We start from the raw sequence: 24,744 nt of genomic DNA on the forward strand, positions 1-24,744 counted from the left end.
ACAAGCTTCCATTTAGAGACACTGCTTTATGTTTACTTATTGTTGGTAAAGTATTAACTTTTTTGTTCAACTAAAATCAAAGTCAGGTTACAATTCTATTCTTTAATGTACTTCAAATCTTAAATACCATAAAAACTATGAAAATAGTTTTTGAAGGGTATGATATAAACCTATGATACGGTAAATAAGGCTTTCAAAGAGCATAGCGCCATCTGACTAAATTATTTAAATATTTCTAAAAAGATAAGTAAAATATAAAGGTAGTGAAGCAATTTAAACGATTTTATTAATCTATTGGTGCTCTATCCACGGATTCTCTTGTACCAATGTTGATTTTTTGTATTTAATTTTTTGCATCCACTAGTTAAAATCTTTGGACCCTTAACACAAAATTTAGTGTAAATGTTAATATTGATTCAATCGTTTTTAGAATGTGTAATGAAACGTGATTGTGCGTCCACAGTATCGAAAATACATTTGTTCATTGGTTCCCAGCTTAGAATGGCTCCCTTCCGCATAAGTGGAACTGGAAAAAGTCATTTAAATACTCATTTTTCAAATTCTCAAAATGGAGAAGCTGAATAGATCAACTTAAGCAAAGATCTTGATCTTGATGGCAATAATGATTATTAAAATATAAAATAAAGTTTATATAAATTTTCGTCAAACTTAAAAATAAATAAACAAAAATTTTTTGACGATTAATTCCTTTATACGTATTAAGACGCTGAACTTTTATTGACGTCGAAGTTAAGAAAAGTTAAACGTTGTCTAAATTTGACAATGAGCGTTTTAGATTACTTTTTAGTACTTAGTACGATTGTTAATTTATCGTTTATTTTCAACGTTAATTCAACACTTATTTTCAACGTTAATTCAACGATTATTTTCAACGTTAATCCAAAGTTTTTTTTTCACAAAAAATTAACGCTAAAATTCTCAACGCTTTTTTAATGTTGAACCCACGTTAAAATTATGCTAACAACAAACAATCTTTTAAACATAAAAAATACTCAAAAGAAACTATGCTGTAAATATATATATATATATATATATATATATATATATATATATATATATATATATATATATATATATATATATATATATATATATATATATATATATATATATATATATATATATATATATATATATATGTATATATATATATATATATATATATATATATATATATATATATATATAAATATAAACATTTTTAAACAAAATTTATGTGTGTGAGAGGATTAACAGGATATCTTCTCGATAGGCCAGGATATCATTGACATACAGAATCTAAATCAAAAAATAAAATTTGTATCATTAGTACTCTTGAGTCCCTCAAGCTTATAAAAACCTCCCCCTCCCCCTTTCCTTTTTATTAATTTTTATTTGTTATCAAAAAAAAAATAATCAACCAAAATTGGCCCTAAAAATTAAAAAGTAATTATTTCAGCCACTGAAAAAAACAAAGTTTTTTAGTGTAACGAGGTATTAAAATTCACTGACCAAGTTAATCTCGATTTATCAAAAATTTGCTTTTAATTTATTTCTCACCAAAGTATTAAACTTATATCAGCATATTAAATTCTATTGAAATAATTAAAAAACAGCTGTTAGAAAATGCGCATTTGACAGCAAGCCACCTTAGAATTAAATAGTTTTATGCCTGTTTTGTAAAAAGTATTAGTTCGGATTTATAAACTTTTAATAAAAATACCTATGGCATAAAAAATCCCCCCCCCCCACCTCCTTACTTTTATTAATGGTCATCTACAGGGGTTGGAGTACATACATACACTGAAAGTTTGAGTGTAAACAAGTCATGGCTTCCACATTCTAAAACAGGGTTCTATGCTGGGCCCGTCTGCGGGCCTTTTTTATTTTTGGGAAAAAAATTTTTTATATGTGTGCTAAAACAAAAATGTGTGGTAAAACAAATGGTGTTAAGGTCATCAAGAATTATTTCAGTGATTTTGATTATATTAGAATTAGAAGTATCATCTACATTTAATTCTTTTTCTGCCACATCATCATTAGACTTATTTCTTGTGTCTTGTCCATAAGAAGCAGTGGATCCATGCGCATTTCTTTGTCTAATTTCACTCCTATTGAATCTATTTCAAAATGATCTTTAGCTCTTACATCAATGCTACAGTTATGCTCTTTGCAATCCTCAATTCTACCATTAGAAGAATCTTTGTTTCCATATTGGAAAAATTTGGTTATTGATAGACTAAATGAGAGAAGATAATAAGACATTCTTATGATCTTCGCTCTTTTTTAAGTTTCTTCTATTGAGCTCCATATCTATGTTTTTAATTTGAGTTTGACATGGTGTTTGCATAACTTGACAATCTAAAAAAATAGTTTTCCTTTCGGGACATCATTTAATTCCTGGACAACAAATGTATCTTTAAAGAAAGTGAAAGTTTAGTTTTGAAGCATCAGAATCATAATAATTTCAAATAATATGTCTGAACTCAAAAAATTTCGGAATAAATTATTTTCCTTTTTTAGTTTATTGATTTGATAACAAAGTTCAACTTATATAAAATGATTAACCTGAAAAAATATGGACCAAATTATGCTAACCAATCCATTAACAAAGAAAAAACTGTTATATGAGAAAAATGCAGGAATTAATTTACACAACGGTCCGCATAACAATTTTAATACCAGAGCACTTTTAAGTGCAAATATAAATGTTAAGCTACTTGTTAACGTTTATTTTATAACGAAGATGAGTTTAGCTTCAGGAATCGCTCAAAGAAATCATCGTAAAAAACAGCAATGTTAAAGAAATGAGTAAAAAAACAAAAACGTTACCTGAATTGTTGAAATGTCTGTTTGTTTTCTACTTTTTAATTTCAGACAATGTTTTTGGTTCAAAAGTTTTTCTGTTCTTTTCACATTTATTTTTAATTCAAAACAATAATATTTTACTCGGACTTATTATTTTTCCGATCACTACCCCCGGGCCTCTTTACCTTTGGGCCCAAGTGCTACAGTACCACCATCCCCTCCCGTGTGGGGGCCATGAGACAAGTATATTCTTGATATAATAGACATTTATTATACATATATACTTTTAATTTACTTTTCCAGGGCAAATGGAGGAACAACTGATGATGAATCTAATCTTTTTTCTTTTTGTTTTGTTTCCTCTTGTCTTTTACTTCAAAACCCAAACCTTAACAAACAGAGTAGTTGTGCCAAGTAATTAGTTCATTACAATACTAATAACAACTGTTTTCTTGTTGTCTTCAAAAAGAAACCTTTTCAAAACATAATTATTTAATATTCTCGAATCCATTGTTGTTCAAATATTATAGGAAAACTTGCGCTAAAATAAAAAAAAGCAAGTACATACATACATACATACATACATACATACATACATACATACATACATACATACATACATACATACATACATACATACATACATACATACATACATACATACATACATACATACATACATACATACATACATACATACATACATACATACATACATACATACATACATACATACATACATACACAGCTCCGGACTTACAGGCATGCCGAACAGGCCATGGCCTAAGAGCCCCGAAAAAAAAGGGGCCCTAAAATCCAATTGCCACAAAATTAAATTTTAGCTTTTGGAAAGTGCATACATTTTTAAAAGAAATGAATTGTGTAAAATTTACTTTTTTTATTTTTCTAATTACTTTCGTGATTAAAAAAAAAATGTTTAAAGGCGAAAGTTAAACAAAAAACATTTTGAAATATTTTGTTCATTAATATGAACAATAACTTTAACGAACAATCAGCTCAACGATTTTATTTAACATTTGACGTTTTTTTTTATAATACTATGCTTTTTAATTAAAACTCATCCAAAGCCTTCTAAAATATTATGTTCTAGAATGAATTGGTTCAACATATCAAGCCAAGAAGATAACTATAATTAGGCTCCAATTTTACTCACTCCAAGCGCTAAATATGTAGCTACGCCACTGATTGTGGCGTAACTACATATTTAGCGCTTGGTGCAAGTAAAATCGGAGCGCCCCATCTTTTTCAAAATTAGTTGAGAAAAGTAAAAAAAAGTATTTAGATTATGGTTACATACAATATGGAATAAAAATAGTCATTTGTTCCTATTGTCCAATTTGAAGATACCAAAATGGATAATTGGTATTCCTGATGCAAATAATCCAGTTGGAAAATAAAGTGAAGGATTATGTTAGCAGTTATAATTCAAGATATCATTCAACATTTCACATCTTTCTTTAGAAAAAACCATGAGTCATCTGATTGGTGTTTTCGCATATGTTTATATTCTTCTAATCTGGACAAAATAATTGTTGTTTTATTTTTCCATTTGTAACTCTATTGCTTTTATTTTATTTTATTAACATTTCTTATTTCTTGCACATAATTTAAAATTGTTTTCTTCGTTGCTATGTCTATTGCAATTCGATCAATCAATTTTTGCAAATCAAGTTGGCAAGTTATTGCTTTCTCAATCGATATAGAGGCCAAAAAGCTAAGCGTTGCGACAACAAATATTTTTTTATTAATTTCAGTTTGGAAAGACTTCATTTTGCTGTTACTGTCGTCATCAGTAAAGATAAATAAATGAGGTAAGCTTCAAAAAAAAGAAACTAATCGAAGAAACTACTTGAGGCTGCGGTTTGAAATAGAAGTAGTTCAGCAATTTGGCTTATAGAAGCAAATTTATTAAATTAATCATAAAAACAAACTTTAAATTAAAGGAATTGAGGTCGAAAATTAGATGAAATGTCGGAGAGGTATTCCGGTTGTAATCTTTTGATTTATCCAGAACATCTTTATCAGATGATGCCAAAACAAAGGTAGGTGATAGCCACACAAAAAAGTGTACATAATTAATAAAAGATTCAAATCTAGTAGTTAATTGATTAGTCATTATGTCCTTTTCTTTATAATACACCTCAACTTTGATACGTTAATAGCTCTTTTCAATGCGCTCACCTACATGTAATTTATCAAACAATTTTTTGAGCAGCAAAATCTTTTTTGGGAAAAAGATGGTTCAATATTCCACATAGCTGATAACGCAATGGCATCGTTTTAAACAAACTCTCTATTATTCCTCAAAGTGTGTTATTGGATTAGGATTAAAACACATTTAAAGTTTTATAGCTCTTTGCGCTACTGATTGCACTTGGAGCTCCGTTGTAAATCTATTTTGTTTTTTTTTCACTTTTAGGTTATGGAGTTTTTAAAAAATATCAAAAACTCTTTACATATATGTGTTGGCTATAATCTGACAAAAAATTAGCTCTTTAACACTTGTGGTTTGTGTTCAGGGACCTAAAGTATAGAGTATAGCACTAAAACCTCTTCAAAAAGAGACAACGGATGCTTAACGTTTTTATTATAACCTTATTATTGACTATGGAAGTTTGAAAATTTAATAGAATGAAGCCTTGGCATGTATCTTTTAGGCAAAAAAAATAGGAGCAAGATATCTTTTATCTGTGAAAAGATATAGCTCTTAAAGTAGAAACCTCGCCTTTGAAAAAGCGGCCAAAATGTAGCAGTTTTTTGTGGTTTTTACGTCTTTTAAAGGTTCAAAGTTACATTAAATAACTAATCTAGTAATAATATGAGGTGACTAGTAAATATGGGATTCTATGGTTGTTAGACATCACGTCTGTGTGTACTTTGTCTGCAAAAAGAGTGCTTTTTTGACCTTGTTTGTACAAAAGTAGGAGCAAAAAACACATAGAGAAATTTTTTTCTAGTTGTTCTGAATTTAAAACGCATAAAAACCTCTTTTTGTTTTAGTAGTTAAACCCACTACTAAAACAAAAAGAGGTTTGCTTTGTTGTTTTTTCTAAACATTACTGACTAAATATTGGAAATACACACAATAATAACAACTTCTTTTATTTAAATAGGAAATATATCTTTACTGAATTGGGTTTTAATAAGATATCAAGCAGAAGAAAATACCATATAACCTTAATCTCCCATTGAAAAAACACATACACACAGACATGAAATGATTTCCTTTAAAAAAATTACTTTATAGTGTTGTTGTGATATTTATTACTTTTTCTTCAAATTGCTGTTGATATTTTTTTTTTTAGTACTTGCAAAATAAGCCATATACTTCTGAAAAAATTTTTATTAACTTAATAAATATAGTTTTTAATATAAACAAAAATTTCAGACAAGATTATTTATTACCAACAAATTTTGTCTTAGGTATTTGTCTAGAATTTCATTCTAGAAATCACTGTTTAACTGTTAAAAAAAAAAGAATTATTTAAATAATCCAATTCAAAGATGCTTGCTGTTATAGTCAATAACACAATTCAGTAACTGGCTTCCATAACTAGGGTGATCAGGGTTTCTTTTGTACCTTGCCCATTGAGCACTGAAGATTGAATGCAATACCAACAGTATTGATAATTATTTTGTTACAATTAACCGTTTAAAAGGCAGGGCCGTACCGAGCCAATTTTGCGCTTCGGGCAAGAAAAGAAAATTGCACCCCCCTCTTCCCCTCCTTTCCCCCTCCCCCTCCTTAAAAAAAAAGAAGAAGAAAATTAAACGAAAAAAATGATTTATTGATCACAAATTTTATCACATCAAGGTATAAGTAAAATTTGTCATTAAGGTTGCACAAACTTTAGTTCAATGCCACTTTTCTGGCTTTTCTTGAGGCAAATTCACTAATGACATCATCAAAATCAATGTTGTTTGCCACTTCATTTTCAATTGAAATTATAGCCAAACTAGATAAACGTTCTTTGCCCATTTTTGACCTCATATAGTGTTTTATGAGCTTAAGTTTACGGAAACTTCTCTCACACGTAGCAACTGTGACTGGTATGGCGAGGAAGATGCGAATAGCAATTGTTGTGTTGGGATAAGCAACGGTCAAAGAATATTTATGAATGAGCTGCAAAATGTTGATCGGGCTAGATTTTTCAAAGTTGTCCATCATTGCGGCAGCTTGATATTTAAAGCTTGCCATTTCTGACTGGAAATCGGAAGAATCTAAATCTGCCTTGTCAATTTGAGATAAATTTGCAGCTTTTTTCTTGAGTTCATCCACTGAACTTTTAGAGAGTGAATGCCCACTGAGGTAGCCAAAATCAGAGGATACAGCAGACATCAGCCTTAAACCGCCACTCTATTTGTGTAATAATGCTATCAAACACAAGGTTGCACTGAGATCCGAATTCTGTTTCTGCTGTGAGAAGGTGAGAGTCATCTTCAGCTTCATAAAGTGCTATTCGCTTCACTTTGCGCTTCCTCTTAATTGGAAAGCCACCATTAATTCTGCTCTGGTTAGCTTTTTCTAATTCATTTTTGTTGTCCACCCCAACATCTCAAAAATTCTGAATGAAAGCCTTCAACCATTTCATTTTTTTTACGGCAATGTCAATTGAAATGGTTTTTGACTGAAGCAGTTTGTTTTCCCGGTCAATTAGAGAAAGAATTTGACTTCAGAAACCCAACAAACACAAAAAACTGAAATCAATATGAATGAGAAGTTCTTTTGCACTGCTAACGGTGACAGCATTTGTCATGGGATTGTGGATAATTGATTCCAAAACTTGAAGAACATCTTTGATTTGTCTGTGCAATGGTGTAATTGCTTCTTTCTGGTAGACCATCTTGTGTCACTATTTCCCTTTAATGAGATGGTCAACTTTTTCATCAGTTTTTCCCATCTTGACGTGAAGTTTGAAAAAAAGTTAAAGATGGCTTGAACCTTTCCAAAAAACGTAATCATGAGTGGGGAAACCTCAGCAGCATGAACACCAACAAGATTTAAAGTGTGAGCTGCGCATGGAACAAATCTTGCTGACTCATTAAGAGAATGGATGTGAGCTTTGACGCCATTGTATTTTCCAAACATATTGGCTCCATTGTCATAGCCTTGGTCCCGGCAATCGGAAATGCTTAGACCATCCTTCTCCAGTTTTTCAGTTGTCTCTGTTGCAAGACCTTTTCCGGTTTTTCGGTGAGATTCAATGAAGTCCACAAACTTTCCTTAATTGTGCAGGTTTCATCACTGATGCGGACATACCTGATGATCTGAGTCATCTGCTCTTTGTGGGAGGTATCTGGAGTGCAGTCAAACAGAACAGAGTAGTATTTAGCTTCTTTGATGTTTGACAAAATTTCTTTCCTGACTTTCTGCCCAAGTAACTCAATCAGCTCATTTTGAATTCAAGGAGAAAAGTAGGATGTTGTAGTTTTTTTTGCTTTAACGGACGCAATGTGTTCAGCCACAAAAGGATAATAATGGCTAATCAACTCAATTAAGCTCAGAAAAATGCCACTGTTTTGTTGACCGATGTCTTCTGTTATTCCCCGAAGGGCAAGATTGTTGTTAACACAGAAAAAAATTGCATCAACAATCACTTCTAAGATATCTCTCCGCTTTTTCATCTCTCCACTGATAACTCTCTGCAGATCAGAATCCAGGGTTTTTCTTTCCTTGAGGTTTTTTTCAAGAATTTTCCAATCAAAATAGCATCTTTGGTGTTCATTGTTGTTTTCATGCTCAGGAATTCTTGGGTTTAGTTTTTTCCAGTCACAAAACCCTTTAGAATTTTCTGAGAAATTGTTGGTTTTTGTTGTTGAAAATAACAAACAGCAAAAACAAAATAAAGAATCTTTTTTATTGCTGTACTGCAGCCAAGTGCGAACAAATTTTTTACCATTGGGATGAATTTTTTCATACCATTTTGAGCTGAAGTGTCGCATTCTGTTGTCAAAATCACACAGCGTGTTTGGGAAAAATTCTCTTCTGTCTTGCTCTGGCCATTGCTTAATCAAAAAGCATCTTGTTTTGTCCGTTATTTTAGGCCATGTTGCTGGATCCCTGTGTTGAAAATTTTCTTCCGAGGCCACTGGAATTTCTGAGATTTCTGAATGAAGTTCATCCTCGTCCATTTCAGCTGGGCCTGAAAGCTAGGCATTTTTATCTTCCCTGGTTGGTTCTGAATCAGTTGTGCAAAATTCTTCTTGACTTTGGCTGATGAAAATCTTCTCTTCAATTAATTCCAAATGATGATCTGAACTCAATTAAAGTCAATTATAGGATCTGTTGAATTGTCATTAATTTCAATACAAATATCCTCTGAAATTATTTGTTTCTCCACTGAGTTTGTTACTAACCACTTTTTGAAACAGTTTTGCAGTTTCTCGTCACTTTCTTGGCGCTGTTTTCTTTTCTTCTTAAATTCAGCACCAGATAACTTTTGGGTTTGACTCATAATAGAATTATAATGCTCAAAAGTTATCAAAGGTATATTAGTGTTATAGGGCGCTTTTTTATTCAGTATATGAGCTTTAATATTTAAGAGTTTGTGTCAAGAGGGGGAATTTTAATTAATGTTCTTATCAACAGCAGCGACGCCGTGAAAATTAGTTTCATAAACTGATTATTGTTTTTTTAATTTATTAAAGTTTGCGCCCTCCCAATTTTGGTGCCTCAGGCCGCGGCCCGGCCGGCTCCGCCCTTGGTACGGCTCTGCCGCTGAGAAGAAAATTTGTCAACAAGAACTACAGTATCCACTACAGTATAAAAAACTTCTGCAAGCCACTGATCTTTACCTTGAGTAAGCCGCTTATCTTCTCACTGCTTTAAATGTGTTGCACATCCTTTGTTTAATCCTTGCATATTGCTCGCACCATCAAAAGACATAGCCTCACTCTTTTGAATATCTATTTTATTTGATTTGAGTTTATCTTTTCACTTATTCCTTCACCAGTAGTTGTTTCAGTTTCAACCATTGAAGAAAGATGTTCCTTTACAATGGTCTCTTCTGCAACAAGCGTTACATAATGTAATACAATAGTAATAGAAGTTTGCTCACTTAGTGTAATATCAGTGGCACCATCAGCTGATAGTGAAAAGAAAACTGAATTATTTATCTCTTCTGAAATATCTTTCTTGACCATCTGTGTCATAGTATGGATTAGCTTGTTTTGTGTATAATTAGAAAGAAACGTAATTCTAGCAAATATTTGCAGTACTCAATGACAATCTTCTTCCAGAAGATTTTTATTGAGTACTGCAAATATTTGAAAGTTTTTCATTCAGAACCTCATCATACTGGCTGAGTAAAATTAACAAATTTAGAAATTTACCCGCACCAAATTGAAAGATTTCATTTTTTTTAGGGTCATTGTAAAATTTGGCTCCCTCAATTCCACGTACTGAAATACTCTCTGCGATCAAATACCGAATAGTATCAATAACTTGTATTAGGTATTGATGTAGTTTTTCCTCTTTTTTACGTTTTTTGTTCAGATGTCTCATGGTTTCAATATTTAATATTTTATCAATTTTGGATTCTGATAATTCATGAGCCATAGCTTCAGCAGCATTTCGATGGTTTTTCTGGGTGCAATGCATTGTTATGATGTGACTTAAGTTTGACCGATTATCAAACCCATCACGTAAAGAATTTGTGTCCTCTCTTCATCCAAAGCATAACAAACGATGCAAAAATTTTGTATAGTGATAGAGAGTAGATCAGCCGTGACCTTTTCTGCACAACTTCAATGTTATTAACTTTAACTGATTCAGTGTAATATTTAGATAATCTTGAATGTTTTGTTGGGTGATTTGGCCCTTATACAATAAATTGCTTTTTATCAATCATCTTTGTATTTTTCAGCTCTAGAAATTTAGTTAAAACATTTTCATTGACATTTACAACGTTGTCTGGTTGCTTCTGAATAATCTTTTCTGCTGGAGTTAGGTCCGCCGCTGCAGTTACAGGCACTTCATAATTACCCATTTCTGCAGTTACTCTCTCAGTTTCGGTAATGTTTCGGTTTCTGAATGTTTCTGAATGTTGTAGTTCTGCTCCTTTATCTACTGCAACTATGATACCTTTATTGTCTGTTTCTTGTATAGATGATTGGTCACTAATCTCTGTTATTGGCTCTGTTTCCTTAATAAGTTTAATTGTAATGTTCACAACAGATGTTGGTGTTAATTCTATATTCTCTGTTGCTGTAAAGGGTGTCCCTGCTTTTCTCTGTATTTGTGGCTCTTGCAATGACGCAAGACCTGCCGTTAACTTTAATTGTTTTGGATCATTACCAGCTGCTTTCAATTCATGTTTTAGATTTTGAGCTTTTTTTTCAGCGCCAGATTTGCATTTCCATGTTGCCTCTATCTTTTTCTTTTTTCTTTCATTTCACCTGAAACATAAAAAATATAAAATTAAAAATATGTCCTATGATAGAAACCAGGGCTTTGGTTTCTTTTGTTTGAGTTATGACTACTATCGATCCATGGAATTTACAAATAGTAGTGATAAATTCCATGGACCGGTAGGGAGTGGACTGGATCATATTGAGTAGTAGTAGTGAATGAAAGTAATAACAAAATTTTATTAAACACACAATTTTATTAATTAAACATATATTAACTATATTTATCAATGCAAAACAAATGAGTTCACACATTTTATATGTTTATTGTTTTGAACTTTTCAATAACAATTTTCTCTTTTTTCTGTTGACGGGATGGTTAATTTCATCATATAAAGAGAAGACATCGTTTAATCATTCGCCACTACAGTGCTTGTTTTCGGTATTCTTTTCGTTTAGCAATACGCCTGCCTCTACCTTCTTCTGTTTCAGCCGCTCATGCCTTAACATATCGATCTCTTCGTTTTTTTAGCCGAGATGCTTGTTATTCAGCTGATTCATTTGCTCTAGCTCGAAATTTGCGTTCTCTTTTTTGAGCAAGACAAGCTAATCGATCAACTTCAGTTTCCAGCTATCTTTTTTTTTTATTATTACCGCTTACCTAGTGTTTGTTTTGACACCACACAAACAAACAAATCGACGTGAAACAAGTTAATTAAAATGTTGTACAAAATGCCCTGATAGAAACTTATAGAACTAAATAAACTTTTTTTCTTTGAGGATAAGAAACCCCTTTTTTTTGAAGGGGGGGGGAGGGCAGTTTCTTTTTGGGGGCCTAGTTTCCTAAGCCAGAATCAGGGCCCAGTACAAGTCCTCGTACCTTCGTACTGGGCCACCACGTCCCTGCATTTAATAATAATAAACAGTAAATGCTCTACATAAGTTACTTTACCTTTATAAACACAAGAACATATATATCTTAAAACTATCTCTTATGTAATATGTTATCTATGTAATGTTATATATATATATATAGAGTATCGGACAAAACGAGTGCAACCAAATAATGCTAATTTAGTTTCTTTATATAAAAGTGCTGCATTTTTTCAATTTAGAGAAATAACTATGTAACTGTTTAGAGACAAAGTTCTTCAGGTTTTATTCATCACAAAGTTCATTATTTGTACACGAAAATTAATAAATTAATATAAAAGTATTAAAAAAAGTTGATTTCATTCTGAACAAAACAAGTGCAACTCGACAAAATGTTGACCAAGCTGTATTTCGATATCAATATTTCGTGGCGAATCCTTTGTTTTCGATCATAGCCTTGCATCTTCGAGGCATAGATTCGATCAGGTGATCAATGAAACTTTGTGGAATGACTGTCCAGGCCTTTTGGATTTGTTCAAACAGTTGATTTTTTTTACGAACACCTTTACGATAAATCTGCGGTTGACGATCTCCCGCAGGTTCTCGATAGGGTTGAGATCCGGAGATTGAGGCGGCCAATCCATCACCGATAGGTGGTTGTCTTGAAACCACTGCTTGACTACTTTTGCAGTGTGTTTCGGATCGTTGTCTTGCTGAAAAACCCATTTAATTGGCATATTCCATTCAGCATGAGGTAACATAACATCTTTCAGGATATTTTTATACATGAAACGGTCCGTTATTCCTTCGTTTCGATGTATTGGACCTAGACCGTTAGCAGAAAAACACCCCCAGACCATTACATTGCCTCCACCATGCTTCACGGTCTTATAGCAGTAACGTAAATCGAGGCGTTTTCCGGCCGGTCGACGTACACGGCAAATGCCATCGCTCCCAATGATGTTGAACTTCAATTCATCACTGACCAGGACAGTTCGCCATTTCTGCACATTCCAGTCAATATGAGATGTAGCAAACAGGAGTCTTTTCTTCTGGTTTTTTAGTGAAATCAGCGGTTCCTTTGCAGGGCGTCGAGAAAACAATCCGGCTTCAACAGCACGTCGTCTGATTGTTCGGTCCGATACAGGCAGCTCTAATTGCTTTTGTATCTCAACTAATGATATCCAGGGATCCTTCTTGACGGATCTGACCATCCTAAAATCCTCTCTAGAAGTGGTGGAACGCGGTCTTCCACCTTTGTTATCTGCTGCCAACTTCCCCGTAGAACGATATTTGGAACATAGTCTTGATACGGTCCATTTTTTCACGCGATATTTATCACAAATACTTTTTTGTGACATTCCACTTATGTAATCGCCAATAATTTTTTTTCTTAGTTCCAATCCAAGAATGTCGGGAGCCATTTATGCATTTGAAGTCATAAAAATAATAAAAATAAATAATCACGCTTCTCAAGGCTTACCGTGTTACATTTACCTTGTAATGATACAATAATGCTCTGTGGAACACAACGTCTTGGTTGGATGTGGGCTGTATTGATGTAATGAAACACTTGTTGTATTTCACTTCGATAAACTGTCTTGATAATACTGACTGATTGACTTCCTTATACTGATTGAATTACATGTCGATTTACATGTCTCTTATACAGTAAAATGAACCTGTGTGAACCTGTTCTGGAAGATTCTAGATGCTTCTTTTCGATGCTTCTGGAAGCTTCTGGATGCGTCTGGATGCTTCTGAATGTTTCTGGATACTTCCTTTAATTATTAAAAAACATCTACTGGATGCTTCCAGATGCTTCTTCTGGAAACTTCTGGAAGCTTCTGCATGCTTCTGGAAACTTCTGGAAACTTCTGGATACTTCCTTTAATTATTAAAAAACTTCCGTGACGTTGACATGGACCAGACTGAAGAAAATGAAACAAACCAAAAAAGTTGCACATGTTTTGTCCGCTGCAAAATGGCACTTGTCAACGAAATTCTGCCTGTGTGCTGTCACTTGTCAGCTGATTGCTCATGTTATGGCATGCTATGACTCCAGACTCCTGAACTGTTTGCTGTGGTAGTATAGTTTGTTTCGTTTTTAAGAAATGTAAAATTAGGAACACTTTTTAGCATTGTTCGATGTTGGTTGCAAATGTTTTGTCCAATACTGTATATATATATATATATATATATATATATATATATATATATATATATATATATATATATATATATATATATATATATATATAATATATATATATATATATATATATATATATATATATATTTATATATATATATATATATATATATATATATATATATATATATATATATATATATATATATATATATATATATATATATATATATATATATATATATGTATATATTAATATATATTATGTTATAATATATAATGGGTTATTTGATGTGTAATCTAGAGACAACTATAAACTAAAAAAGTTACCTCAGTTTACTTAAGCACATAACTATAAACTAAAAAAGTTACCTTAGTTTACTAAACACATGAATTAGAACATTTTTCTCAATAAATTGCTGGAAAAATAACTTCGTTTAAAGTTGGTGAATTCATGATTATTTTAGATAGATACTAGTTAGCCATGATGGATTGCTCAGAACTTATCTAAAACATTTCAATCAAATAAACGCTGCCTTGAATTGATGAAATTGATGACACTCCAAATAAATGTTGTTTTATTTTAATGGTGGTAGAATGTTCTATGTTCTAATATAAAACATTCTCTTTACAAAATGTTCCTTCTACTCAGTTATTATTTTCATTCAATTTACAGCTGATTTGTGTGATATAAAACGGGTAGGAACATGTTCCTACAATAACTGAATTCTTTTGATGTTATTGGAGTAATGCCCAAGAATTAAAAAAATGTTCTTTTGACTGTCTGAACCCTGGATGCATTACAAATAAAATCTGTAAATGCACATCATTTACAGACTCCGATCATTCAGAATCGACAACTTCAATTTAGCCGCATTTTATCAAACTCCTACTACATTTTAACAAAATTTCCTACTCCACTGCATACATAATTAGGTAATTCTTCAGTTAAGCGGCCTAAAATAATTTTATTTTTTCGCTTATGGCGCACTCGTCAGAGAAGGCTTTTTATACATTAGGAAAATTAAGTGAAATAATAAAAGGAAAAAGATTGCTGCCCCATGCCAAACCCTTAGCCGATGTAGCAACACTCCCATGTAGCAACAGACTATAAGGTAGTTGATGTAGCAGCTCTCCCTTGTAACAGCAGGCTATAAGATAGCCGATGTATGTACTAAAGCCAATAAATATTCCTTATGTTTATATTAAAAAGTCACTACTTTGAGCAAGTCTTCACACAAAAGCGCAACGAGCGAAGAATAAAATTATTTTAGGCCGCTTACTCAACGCCGTTAATGCAAGTTCTCGAACTTTTTTGTCTTGTTTGTTCTCGGTGATAACAAACATACTTTTTTTCCGGTCTGCAACATTTGTTAAGATATTGTTTAAAACTTAACGTATCTTTTGCGATGTAGTAAAAAAATATGTAGTAAAGAAACGCAATATTTTGTTGAATATATATATATATATTTTTTGTTTAATTTTACTTAATTATTAGAAGTAATATATTTTTTTATATCATGAATAAAAATTCATTTTTGATAACAATAATAGATCCTTATATAATATAATAATCCTAATATAATATAAAATTAATAATGTTATTAAATAATGCTATATATCATATATACATATGTATATACTATATATCATCACATATACATAATAATACTATATATATGTATATATATATATATATATATATATATATATATATATATATATATATATTTATATATATATATATATATATATATATTTATATATATATATATATATATATATATATATATATATATATATATATATATATATATATATATATACAAATATTATATGTGTAGTTATAACTACTAGTATAACAATATGAACGTTATTATATATTATATAATAACGTTATTATGCATAATATGGTATGCATACTGCTAAAATTATGGCACAATGATTGTGTACTTGACTGTACATACAATGGCTATGTACTACATAATGGTAATGTTGTAAGCACATTATAAACATATTTTTTATAATATTTAAGTTCTTTTTTAATAAAATAATAATAACATTAGATGTTGTCATTAAGAATAATAGTATTATTTATATAACTGTTTTTAATACTAATTTGAAAAACTTTGATATTATCAAATCAAAATTATATCTAGTGGTATAATATTATTTCTAGATATATTTCCAGTTTTAAAATTATGAAAATATTGAAGTGTGTCTAAATAAAAAACATATGCATTAACTGTGATTTTATAAGCAGGAATTTTGTGTTTGTTTTCCAAACAATGTTTTCAGCATTTTTCTAAGTACTCTGACTGTTGTTGCATTGAGGAGGAACGAAAATGGGAAAATGTTTTTTTCGAATTATTGGGGTAGTTTATATCAAAGAATACTACTCCATCTTCAACTTCTTTCCACCATACATTAATGCCTTCTACTAAATAGTCAGTTGATTTTTCTAAAAGTTTTTGATATTCATTGCTATTCTTTTCAATCCAAGTAATTGATATTTTTGTGTCATTAAATAGACTATGTAATGATTGATAGAATTTGTGAAGTATTGAAACGCCATCACATAACTTTTTTCCTTCCTTTAAATATTTTTTTGCTTGGTTGCGGATTATTGCATTAAAAATAACATTATCTGAATGATGATTAGAAGATGTTTTTGTAGACAGTTTCAAATTTTGAAACATTGCTTCTTCTTTTTCCACATTAGACGTACGACCTGCAAACAATCTATACTGTAGTGGAGCATGGGATGTGATTGAGTGATAGTATGCACCAAAGAATTTTCGCTTGCTATTTTTTAGATTTGCTTCTAGATGTTCTTTTATAATTATTGCATGCACAAATGTAATATTTATTAAACGAAGAATACTGTGTGTTGATCTAGATTCTTCTGGCATATAAAGGATGTTTTGTATTTCAAGTTAGTAAAAATTTAAAAACAAAGTGACCAACCTTGTAATGTTCTAGGAACAGTTAGTAACTATTATTCAACTTTTTTAATAGTTGGCAGCATTTTTTGCTTCAATGCCATTGAAAGAGCTTTCAATTATATTTTCTACAATTTTTTTTAGCTTTTTTTTCTACTAAATATGGCAATTCATCAAATATATTTTTAATATCGTTTGAAATATCATGCATTGGTTCATTATTTAAAATTTTATAGTGTAAAAGATTTAGTTGTGTTAAAGAAAAACCTGGTTTTTTAAAAAGAAGGGCAGGCAATCCTTGCACTCCATGCATTTCATTTGCCAATAGCTCCTTTAATTTTTTGACAGACGTATTTAATGGAAATTGAATATTTCTTTCATAAAGCTCTCGTTCAATCTGATTTTTTTTTAGACATGAATTCCTTGGTTTACTGCCAGCTGTGAGGTGTTACTTGCATTTATATGGTCTATACGATTTTTTAAGGAAGTGTATGGGAAGCTTAGTGATATAGATATATTATTAGAAAGATCTGCATGCATGTTGCATGCCCAACAAAAATAATTACCACCCTTCTGATGACCAGCTTCCAGTTGTGCTGCTGGATTGTCACCTTTGAATATTCGTGCAACATCTAAAATAGGTGTTCCCACGAATTCTAAGGGATCGCTCAATTGCAAAATGTCATTAATCCTGTCATCGCTATACAAAAGTTGCTGGTCATTGGAAGGACATCTACCAAGTATGTATAAATAAGGCTTTTCGACCTCTGATTGAACATTTATATTCTCTCCATACTTTTGTTTATATTCAAAGCTACTTAAAAATATGGCTGTATCATACATTACGCTAACAGTAACAAGAAAGTGAGTGTGATTAGATTGATTAGAGTGTGATTATACTGGAGCAATCATACCAAAACATTAAATTCCTTGTTCTTTCATAAGTTTTAAGTATATTTATCAGCTCTTTTTTAGTTAGGGTGTCATATTCATCTTTATATTCCTGAATTCAAGAGCATCAACAATTTGCCTTTGAGAAAGTGCTTCTAGTTCATTATCGTTTTGAACTTTCATAAAAATCTCATGGTCTTTGAACATATTTAGTCTTATATCTTTCAAGGAAATTTTTCTGCCTTCGATATGAACCTCTTTTTTTGTAATTGTTTGATTTTCAGATGATATAAATACTTTTTCATATCTTTGGGGTACAATCTTTTCCCCTGAATTATATGTTCCATCGTCTATTTTTTTTTGAGTTGCTGTTTTATTTTTTTATTAGTTGGTTTGCATGGCAAAGATATATCTCTGATGTATGGCATGTTTAACCTATAAATGAGTTTAAACATGAATGATTAATAAAATTTGAAAAGTTTAACTTATTAATGATAAGTGAAGGTAAGGTAATAAATATCTCCGTTTTTTTCTTCTATACTGTATATTATTAATATTAGTGCCATCAGGGTATGTATTGTCTGACATTTTTCTTTTTAGATTTAGTCTTTTTAGATCACAGTTCATAGATTCTAAAAGTCTTTTCAGTACTTGGCCTCTGTTTGCGGGTGTAATACCTAAAAATTATTTTGTTTAAAATTCTTGTTTTTTATTGGTACTTATTACTGTTAAAATGGTAAAACTAGTTTATTAGTATAATACTTTTATTATTGGTTTATTATTTTTGTAAATATACTATATCGCAGACATTTAAAACCATTACCTTTTTTGTTTGTCACAGAAAATTTACGTGCTAGTTCAGAAAAGTTTATTTTAAAACCATTAGGGTAGGATGAAATTACATCCAAACACTCAACTTGTTTCCAGGAATATTTCTCAACAGAACCGACAGGGTTTTTTGCTTTTTTCTCTCCCTAAATTAGTGGTAGAAAAAAAAAAACTTTGTATAAGCCTCACAATATGCACCTTTCAATCCTTAATCCTTCTCTGTAGTATGCTAGAAGGTATATAACATAACTACATAAGGAATGGCTAGTACTTCTCTGTACTTAGAACACATTTGTCATATGGATTGTTAAACGAGCTCTGTGAGTGTTTCCACATCTCGTAGGTTCCTTCTAGATGTGAATAGAGTTTTAAAGTATGTGTGTATGAATATATTTATTTATATATATATATATATATATATATATATATATATATATATATATATATATATATATTGAAATATACAACTTGAAATTATAATACCAAGGCCATCTGTTGCATTTAATTAATACACATTAATTAAATGTCCAAATTATAAAAAATTCATACATCATTTATAATTAATGATCATTTGAGCTGGTAAGAACTATAATGGTGTAAGTTAAATTTTCCTCTATTTGATATTTATTAGGTTTTATTAGATTCTTTATTTGGTTTATGTAGAAAAATCCCTACATACTACTTCACCCAGGGATCACTGGATGAACTAATGACTTATGCCAGTCCTAAATTTAACATAATGACGCATTGTAATTATAAATATTGACTTAATTCAAATCTGTTTTGATGTTATACTATTCTTTTTTTAACCAACTCATTTGCTTGTACTTGACTTACATTTTTTATAGCTGATAGTTTTAATATTCTTCTTTTTTTCGCATTTTTTTGTGTTTCAAAACTATGGGTTAGGCGGAGCTTATCTCTATTGCTTAATGATACAGGAACACCAAATGCCGTAAAAAAGTTAATTTTTTATTATACTTTGTGTTATATACATATATTATACATGTAAAACAAAGTGAGAGAGTACACTTTCTCTCTCTCTCTCTCTCTCTCTCTCTCTCTCTCTCTCTCTCTCTCTCTCTCTCTCTCTCTCTCTCTCTCTCTCTCTTAGCACATACACACTTGTGTAGTATATACAGTATGTACAAACAATATTTATTATGTATAGATCTAAATACTCAGGTGTTTATGAATACTTATCTGCTGAGCTTTCGTATATAAATACCTATCTGTTGAGGTTTCTTTTCATTGATTTTCAATACCATTTTTTATTTTATTTGCATCATATCTGTGTTTTTTATTTTGTGGATTAGGTATATTGATTTTCATAGCCTTTGTGAATGTGGTGGAAAATGTTTTATTAAAATCCTGCTCTAGTTTGTTCAGTGCTTTATGAGTTGCGATTGAAAGTTTTTTCTGCCTATACATTGCTCTTTTTTCTTCTTTATATTTGAACCTTTTACATTTGGCAGGAAATATTTCTAACACTAATTTTAATCTTTTGTTAGCTATTCATCCTTGACAGTTAAAAAGGCTATGAAGCATTTTTGAGCTTCCTAAATTATTAAATCTTTTTTTGGAAAAGGTAAGCAAAATATTTTTCAAAGACAATTTTGACCTGGTCTTCCCTAAGTTTTTTAAATGTTTAACAATAACCCGGCCTTTTCTTTTTATTTGTTCATAGCTAAAGTGAAATGTAGGATTTTTTTCAATATAAATTTTGTATTGATGATTTAGCACTCTTGATCTAAAAACTTTATAATTTTCATTTACTCAATGTTTGATTCTATGTTTTTCAGTTAAAGCTATATATACTGCAACTTTAGAGAAACCGCAAGTTAAAAGATCAGCAATTGACAGCTCTGACATAACAAAAAATTGAGTTAATTTTATTATAAATCTGTTGCTTACTTGTATTCTAAACTTGGTTAAGTAAATTTATATTCTGCCCGCTATTTTACATGTTTACATTAATCTATGGTAATTTAAAGACCGGAATTTTAGTAAAATAGTTTTATGGCATTATAGAATAGGGGTGGCTCATATCACAGTAATGTTTAAATTTTGAGCTTAGACTTTTAAATAAACATTAAGAGGTTTAACTTTAAAAGTCTAACTGGTCGTATGTCAATTTGTGTGTTCTTCACACTCAAATTAATAAAAACTTTCATATAAAATGGAAAAAACAGATTTTAAACTTGAAATAACTAATTTTTTTCGACCTTTAATATGTTTGCAGACATATGACTGGTTAGAAATTAAACATATAACTTAAAACTTGTTTGAAAAAGTTGTTTTCTAAATTTAATGTTTTATCTTCATTGAGCGCAGCACCATTTTATACCAAAATATGGTTCATCAACCATAAAGAAAAATTTTATATCTAAACTTTAGTATTTTAAAAAAAAGTTAACTTTGTTTAATTTTAGACAAATTAAAGCGCTCGGGGAAAAAAAAATAATTAAAAAAAATAAATTATTTGGGCTAAAAAAATGTAATCAAACATAACCTTTTTATAAAAACGCAAAATTCGTGTATTTTCCAGAACATGCATTAACGGCGTTGAGTAACTGTAGAATTACCCATGTTTTTGAAATAAAATTGGTTTTGTAATAAACATAAAACAAACCATTTAAAATAATATTAATCAACAAATATACACACTAGATAAAAATGGATTTATCAACTTAACCGCGTAACTTTGTTTATTTTATATTGATCGCAGAAACAGTTGTTTCGATAAAATTCGTTAATAAATAGTTTAGGACAGGTGTGGCAAGACTCTTCAGGACACCGGCAAAAAAAAAATTAAAAAACAATTTTGCGGGCAAAAAATATTTATTTCTACAAAAGTATAGGTGACTAATAACTATTATAACCATTTGTAGCAAAGCAATTATTAAGAGTGGTGAAACTTGAACGCCTGAAACTAGTTTTTTGATGTCTGGATTGATTTTTGAGGTATATAGAAGCATCGCATTACTAAGATGGTTGTCTCCTAAATATTCAAATTGTTTAACGGGCATTTAAAAAAGTCTCTGCAGACATTTTTTTGCCTGCGGGCAGTGGTTTGGCCACCACTGGTTTAGGACGTAACGCATCAAAGGTTACGTCATTGCTATAAAATATCAATACAAATGCACGCCAAAAACCGTTGTAAAACATGACATTTTTGAAAACATATTTGATAACATAGCTGAATGTATATAAATTTTTTATTTTGCATAAAAGGTTGAAATTTCACGTCATCCATCAAAAAAATAACGATTTGTATTTAAAAATGATAAATTTAAAAAAATAAATGCTTTAAAAACAGACTTTTTGTAGAAAAATCACCATGATAATGTAGGAATCTGATAAAAAGGACATTCATGGCTAAGTGTTAAAAATTTCAACTATCAAGCACAGAGATATGTTATCAAATTTTAGTTGGCCCAGCACAGGTTTTCCGTAATATATGCGAAAAACAGAAATAGACTCTAAATCATTAAAAATATTTTAGCAATTTTAATTTTTATTTCACCCAATATAAATATATATTTCATAAGGAAAGATAGATCTTTCATATTTTTTTATTCAAAGACGAAAATGTTTATAGAAAAAACTATAATTTTAAAGTTGAGAATTTGTATACGGAAATACTTTTTTTTTTAACTATTGACGTCGCGCTCGCTTTTATATTAAAGGCTGTTTTCCACAAGTCGAAATATTTGCGCGAAGCGAATTTTTTCGTTGATCAGCATGCGCAGATTTCTAGCAATTATGCCAATACAGCTTCGTTGCAGGGGAAAAAAAAGTCGGATTCGTTTCGACGTTTTGCGAATCGCCATAAGCGAAAACCAATCAAGTTTTGAATATATCACGTGATGTCTTCAGTAAAAAAAAGGCAAAAGCACTTTGTTTTTAAAGAGGAAAAGAAACATAGTTCTTAACCTGGCGTTCTTATTGATTTTCTATGAACTCATTCTGAACATTGGCAAGCATTAGTAAATTCATCAAATAAGGAGCAAGACTTAAATCAAGAATTTACAAATGTAAATTTGCACACTGTCAATTCCGAAAGTTACACTTCATAAAAATCCTTAAGTGGCCACACTAAGATAAACCTTTTTGTGAAAAACCTTACATGGAGTTCAACCTGCTGTTCGTTCGTGCAGTAACAGTTTTTTAACAGAAATGTTCATATCAGAGTTTAGCATTTATTTTCTTATACTTTCTAATAAAAAACCTTATACTAAATCATTATATTACAAAATGATATCACATCTTACATACAAAGACAGAATTATTAAAATTAATGCATAAAATAAAATTCCCACATACTTCTAAGTAAAAAATATGCTAAAAAAGTAATAATTGCTTTTAGTTAAACATAATACAGCGTAAACTTGTTGCTGCAATTTTTATTGCTGACATCAACAAAAAAAGTAACGCAAAAGAAAGTAAGTGGAAAACAGAACGGCGTTTCATCATAGCGAAAAAAATTCGCTTTGCGTGAATATTTCGTCTTGTGGAAAACAGCCTTATATAATATAATAAAACAGCCGTGAACAATAGGCAGAGCAGAGCATAGCTAATAAGTGACCGGGTTTGATAAAATATAGCCGAGGCCGGGTTTGTGACCGGGGATGCATAAACAATTATACATCCTAAAGTATTTTTTTTTAATTCAAAACTCATATCATATTTTGTATATATATGCATATATAAACATTATTATAATCAACATGATCATCATAATCATCATTACCATCTTGATAATAATATAATCATGATCATCTTCATTATTATCATGATCATCGTTATTACCATTGTCATCGTCATCATCATCAGGCTTTAGCCATCCTCTTTTATGCTGTTTCTCTAATATAAATAATCATTTTCTTTGCTTAACTACACCTCATTTATACAATATGTATAAGGCACTCTCTTTAAGTTTTCTTTCTTCTACCACTACCATTTTCTCCTGAAACAGTGTCATAAACTAGTAAGTCTAAAATTTATTCTCTAATTCATGGGTCTTAATGGTTTCTATTGCTGAAGTTATTTCTCAATTACTCACTTCAAGAGTTTGTACTCCAGAAAAGATTTCCATCATTCCGTCTCAAAAAAGTATTCTCCAGAATTCTCTCTTTTTTTTAATTTCTGCAAAAATTTAAAAAGTGCTAAATAATTGGTTCCAATTTTTTAAAACTTTAGAAAACATCTTGACCTCTCCAACTATTCTACAATTAGTTTTCAATCTGTTATTAGCTTCTTTATAAAACGTTTTTAGGTACAGGGTGATTTAATCAAAAGTATAAACTTTAAATTAACATAATTAATTTTTTGATTGCAAATACATTACATGCGATAGTACATTTTAAAGCTCATTAAAAAGGAAATTTAATGTTAATAATTTCAAAAAAATTAAAATAACAGCATAGCCATGAGATACGATATTCAAAAACGCATATTTTTAACAAAAAAATTGGTCGAGTTGAAGAGCGTAAGTCTGGTTCAAAGAGCTTATAGAAGTAAATTTAAGAACAGACCATGTCCAACGGCAACAGCTATCACAAAATTATCTAAAAAATTTGATACAACCGGAACAATACTTGATTTGCCACCAAAACCGAGGAATGAGCGAGACATTCGAATTAATGCCAGAAATAAACTGAAAGTAATCTTCTTCGAAGATCCTACATTGTCGATCAGAAAAACCACAGTTCATGTTGAAATTTCATGCAGCCTTTGCCGTGATATTCTTCTCAAAGATTTACAACTCAAACCGTATAAATACCAGAGTGCTCATCAACTATTGCCACTTGATTATACAAAAAAGGTCATTTTTGCTCAATGGTGGCTGGACTTGGAAAAGGATGTTCACAAATGGTT

The 24,744-nt window shown here is 30.5% G+C and overlaps 2 protein-coding genes across 2 annotated transcripts; both read right to left on the reverse strand.

Annotated features, from left to right (window-relative positions):
• Window positions 1-6,679: 6,679 nt before the first annotated feature.
• Window positions 6,680-7,168, reverse strand: LOC136083186 (uncharacterized). Its single transcript, XM_065802590.1, has one exon. The coding sequence runs from the start codon at window positions 7,166-7,168 to the stop codon at window positions 6,680-6,682; it is 489 nt and encodes a 162-aa protein (XP_065658662.1).
• A 1,064-nt stretch (window positions 7,169-8,232) lies between these two features.
• Window positions 8,233-8,961, reverse strand: LOC136083187 (zinc finger MYM-type protein 5-like). Its single transcript, XM_065802591.1, has one exon. It carries the CDS (start codon window positions 8,959-8,961, stop codon window positions 8,233-8,235), a length of 729 nt encoding a protein of 242 aa, XP_065658663.1.
• Between the last annotated feature and the right edge of the window lie 15,783 nt (window positions 8,962-24,744).

The sequence above is a fragment of the Hydra vulgaris genome, chromosome 08 (genome assembly GCF_038396675.1).
Source record: "Hydra vulgaris chromosome 08, alternate assembly HydraT2T_AEP".
NCBI lineage: Eukaryota > Metazoa > Cnidaria > Hydrozoa > Anthoathecata > Hydridae > Hydra > Hydra vulgaris.

Bases quoted from the DNA above. Each gene is read 5' to 3' on its own strand.
- LOC136083187 (XM_065802591.1), bottom strand. From the start codon at position 8,961: ATGGACGAGGATGAACTTCATTCAGAAATCTCAGAAATTCCAGTGGCC.
- LOC136083186 (XM_065802590.1), bottom strand. From the start codon at position 7,168: ATGTCTGCTGTATCCTCTGATTTTGGCTACCTCAGTGGGCATTCACTC.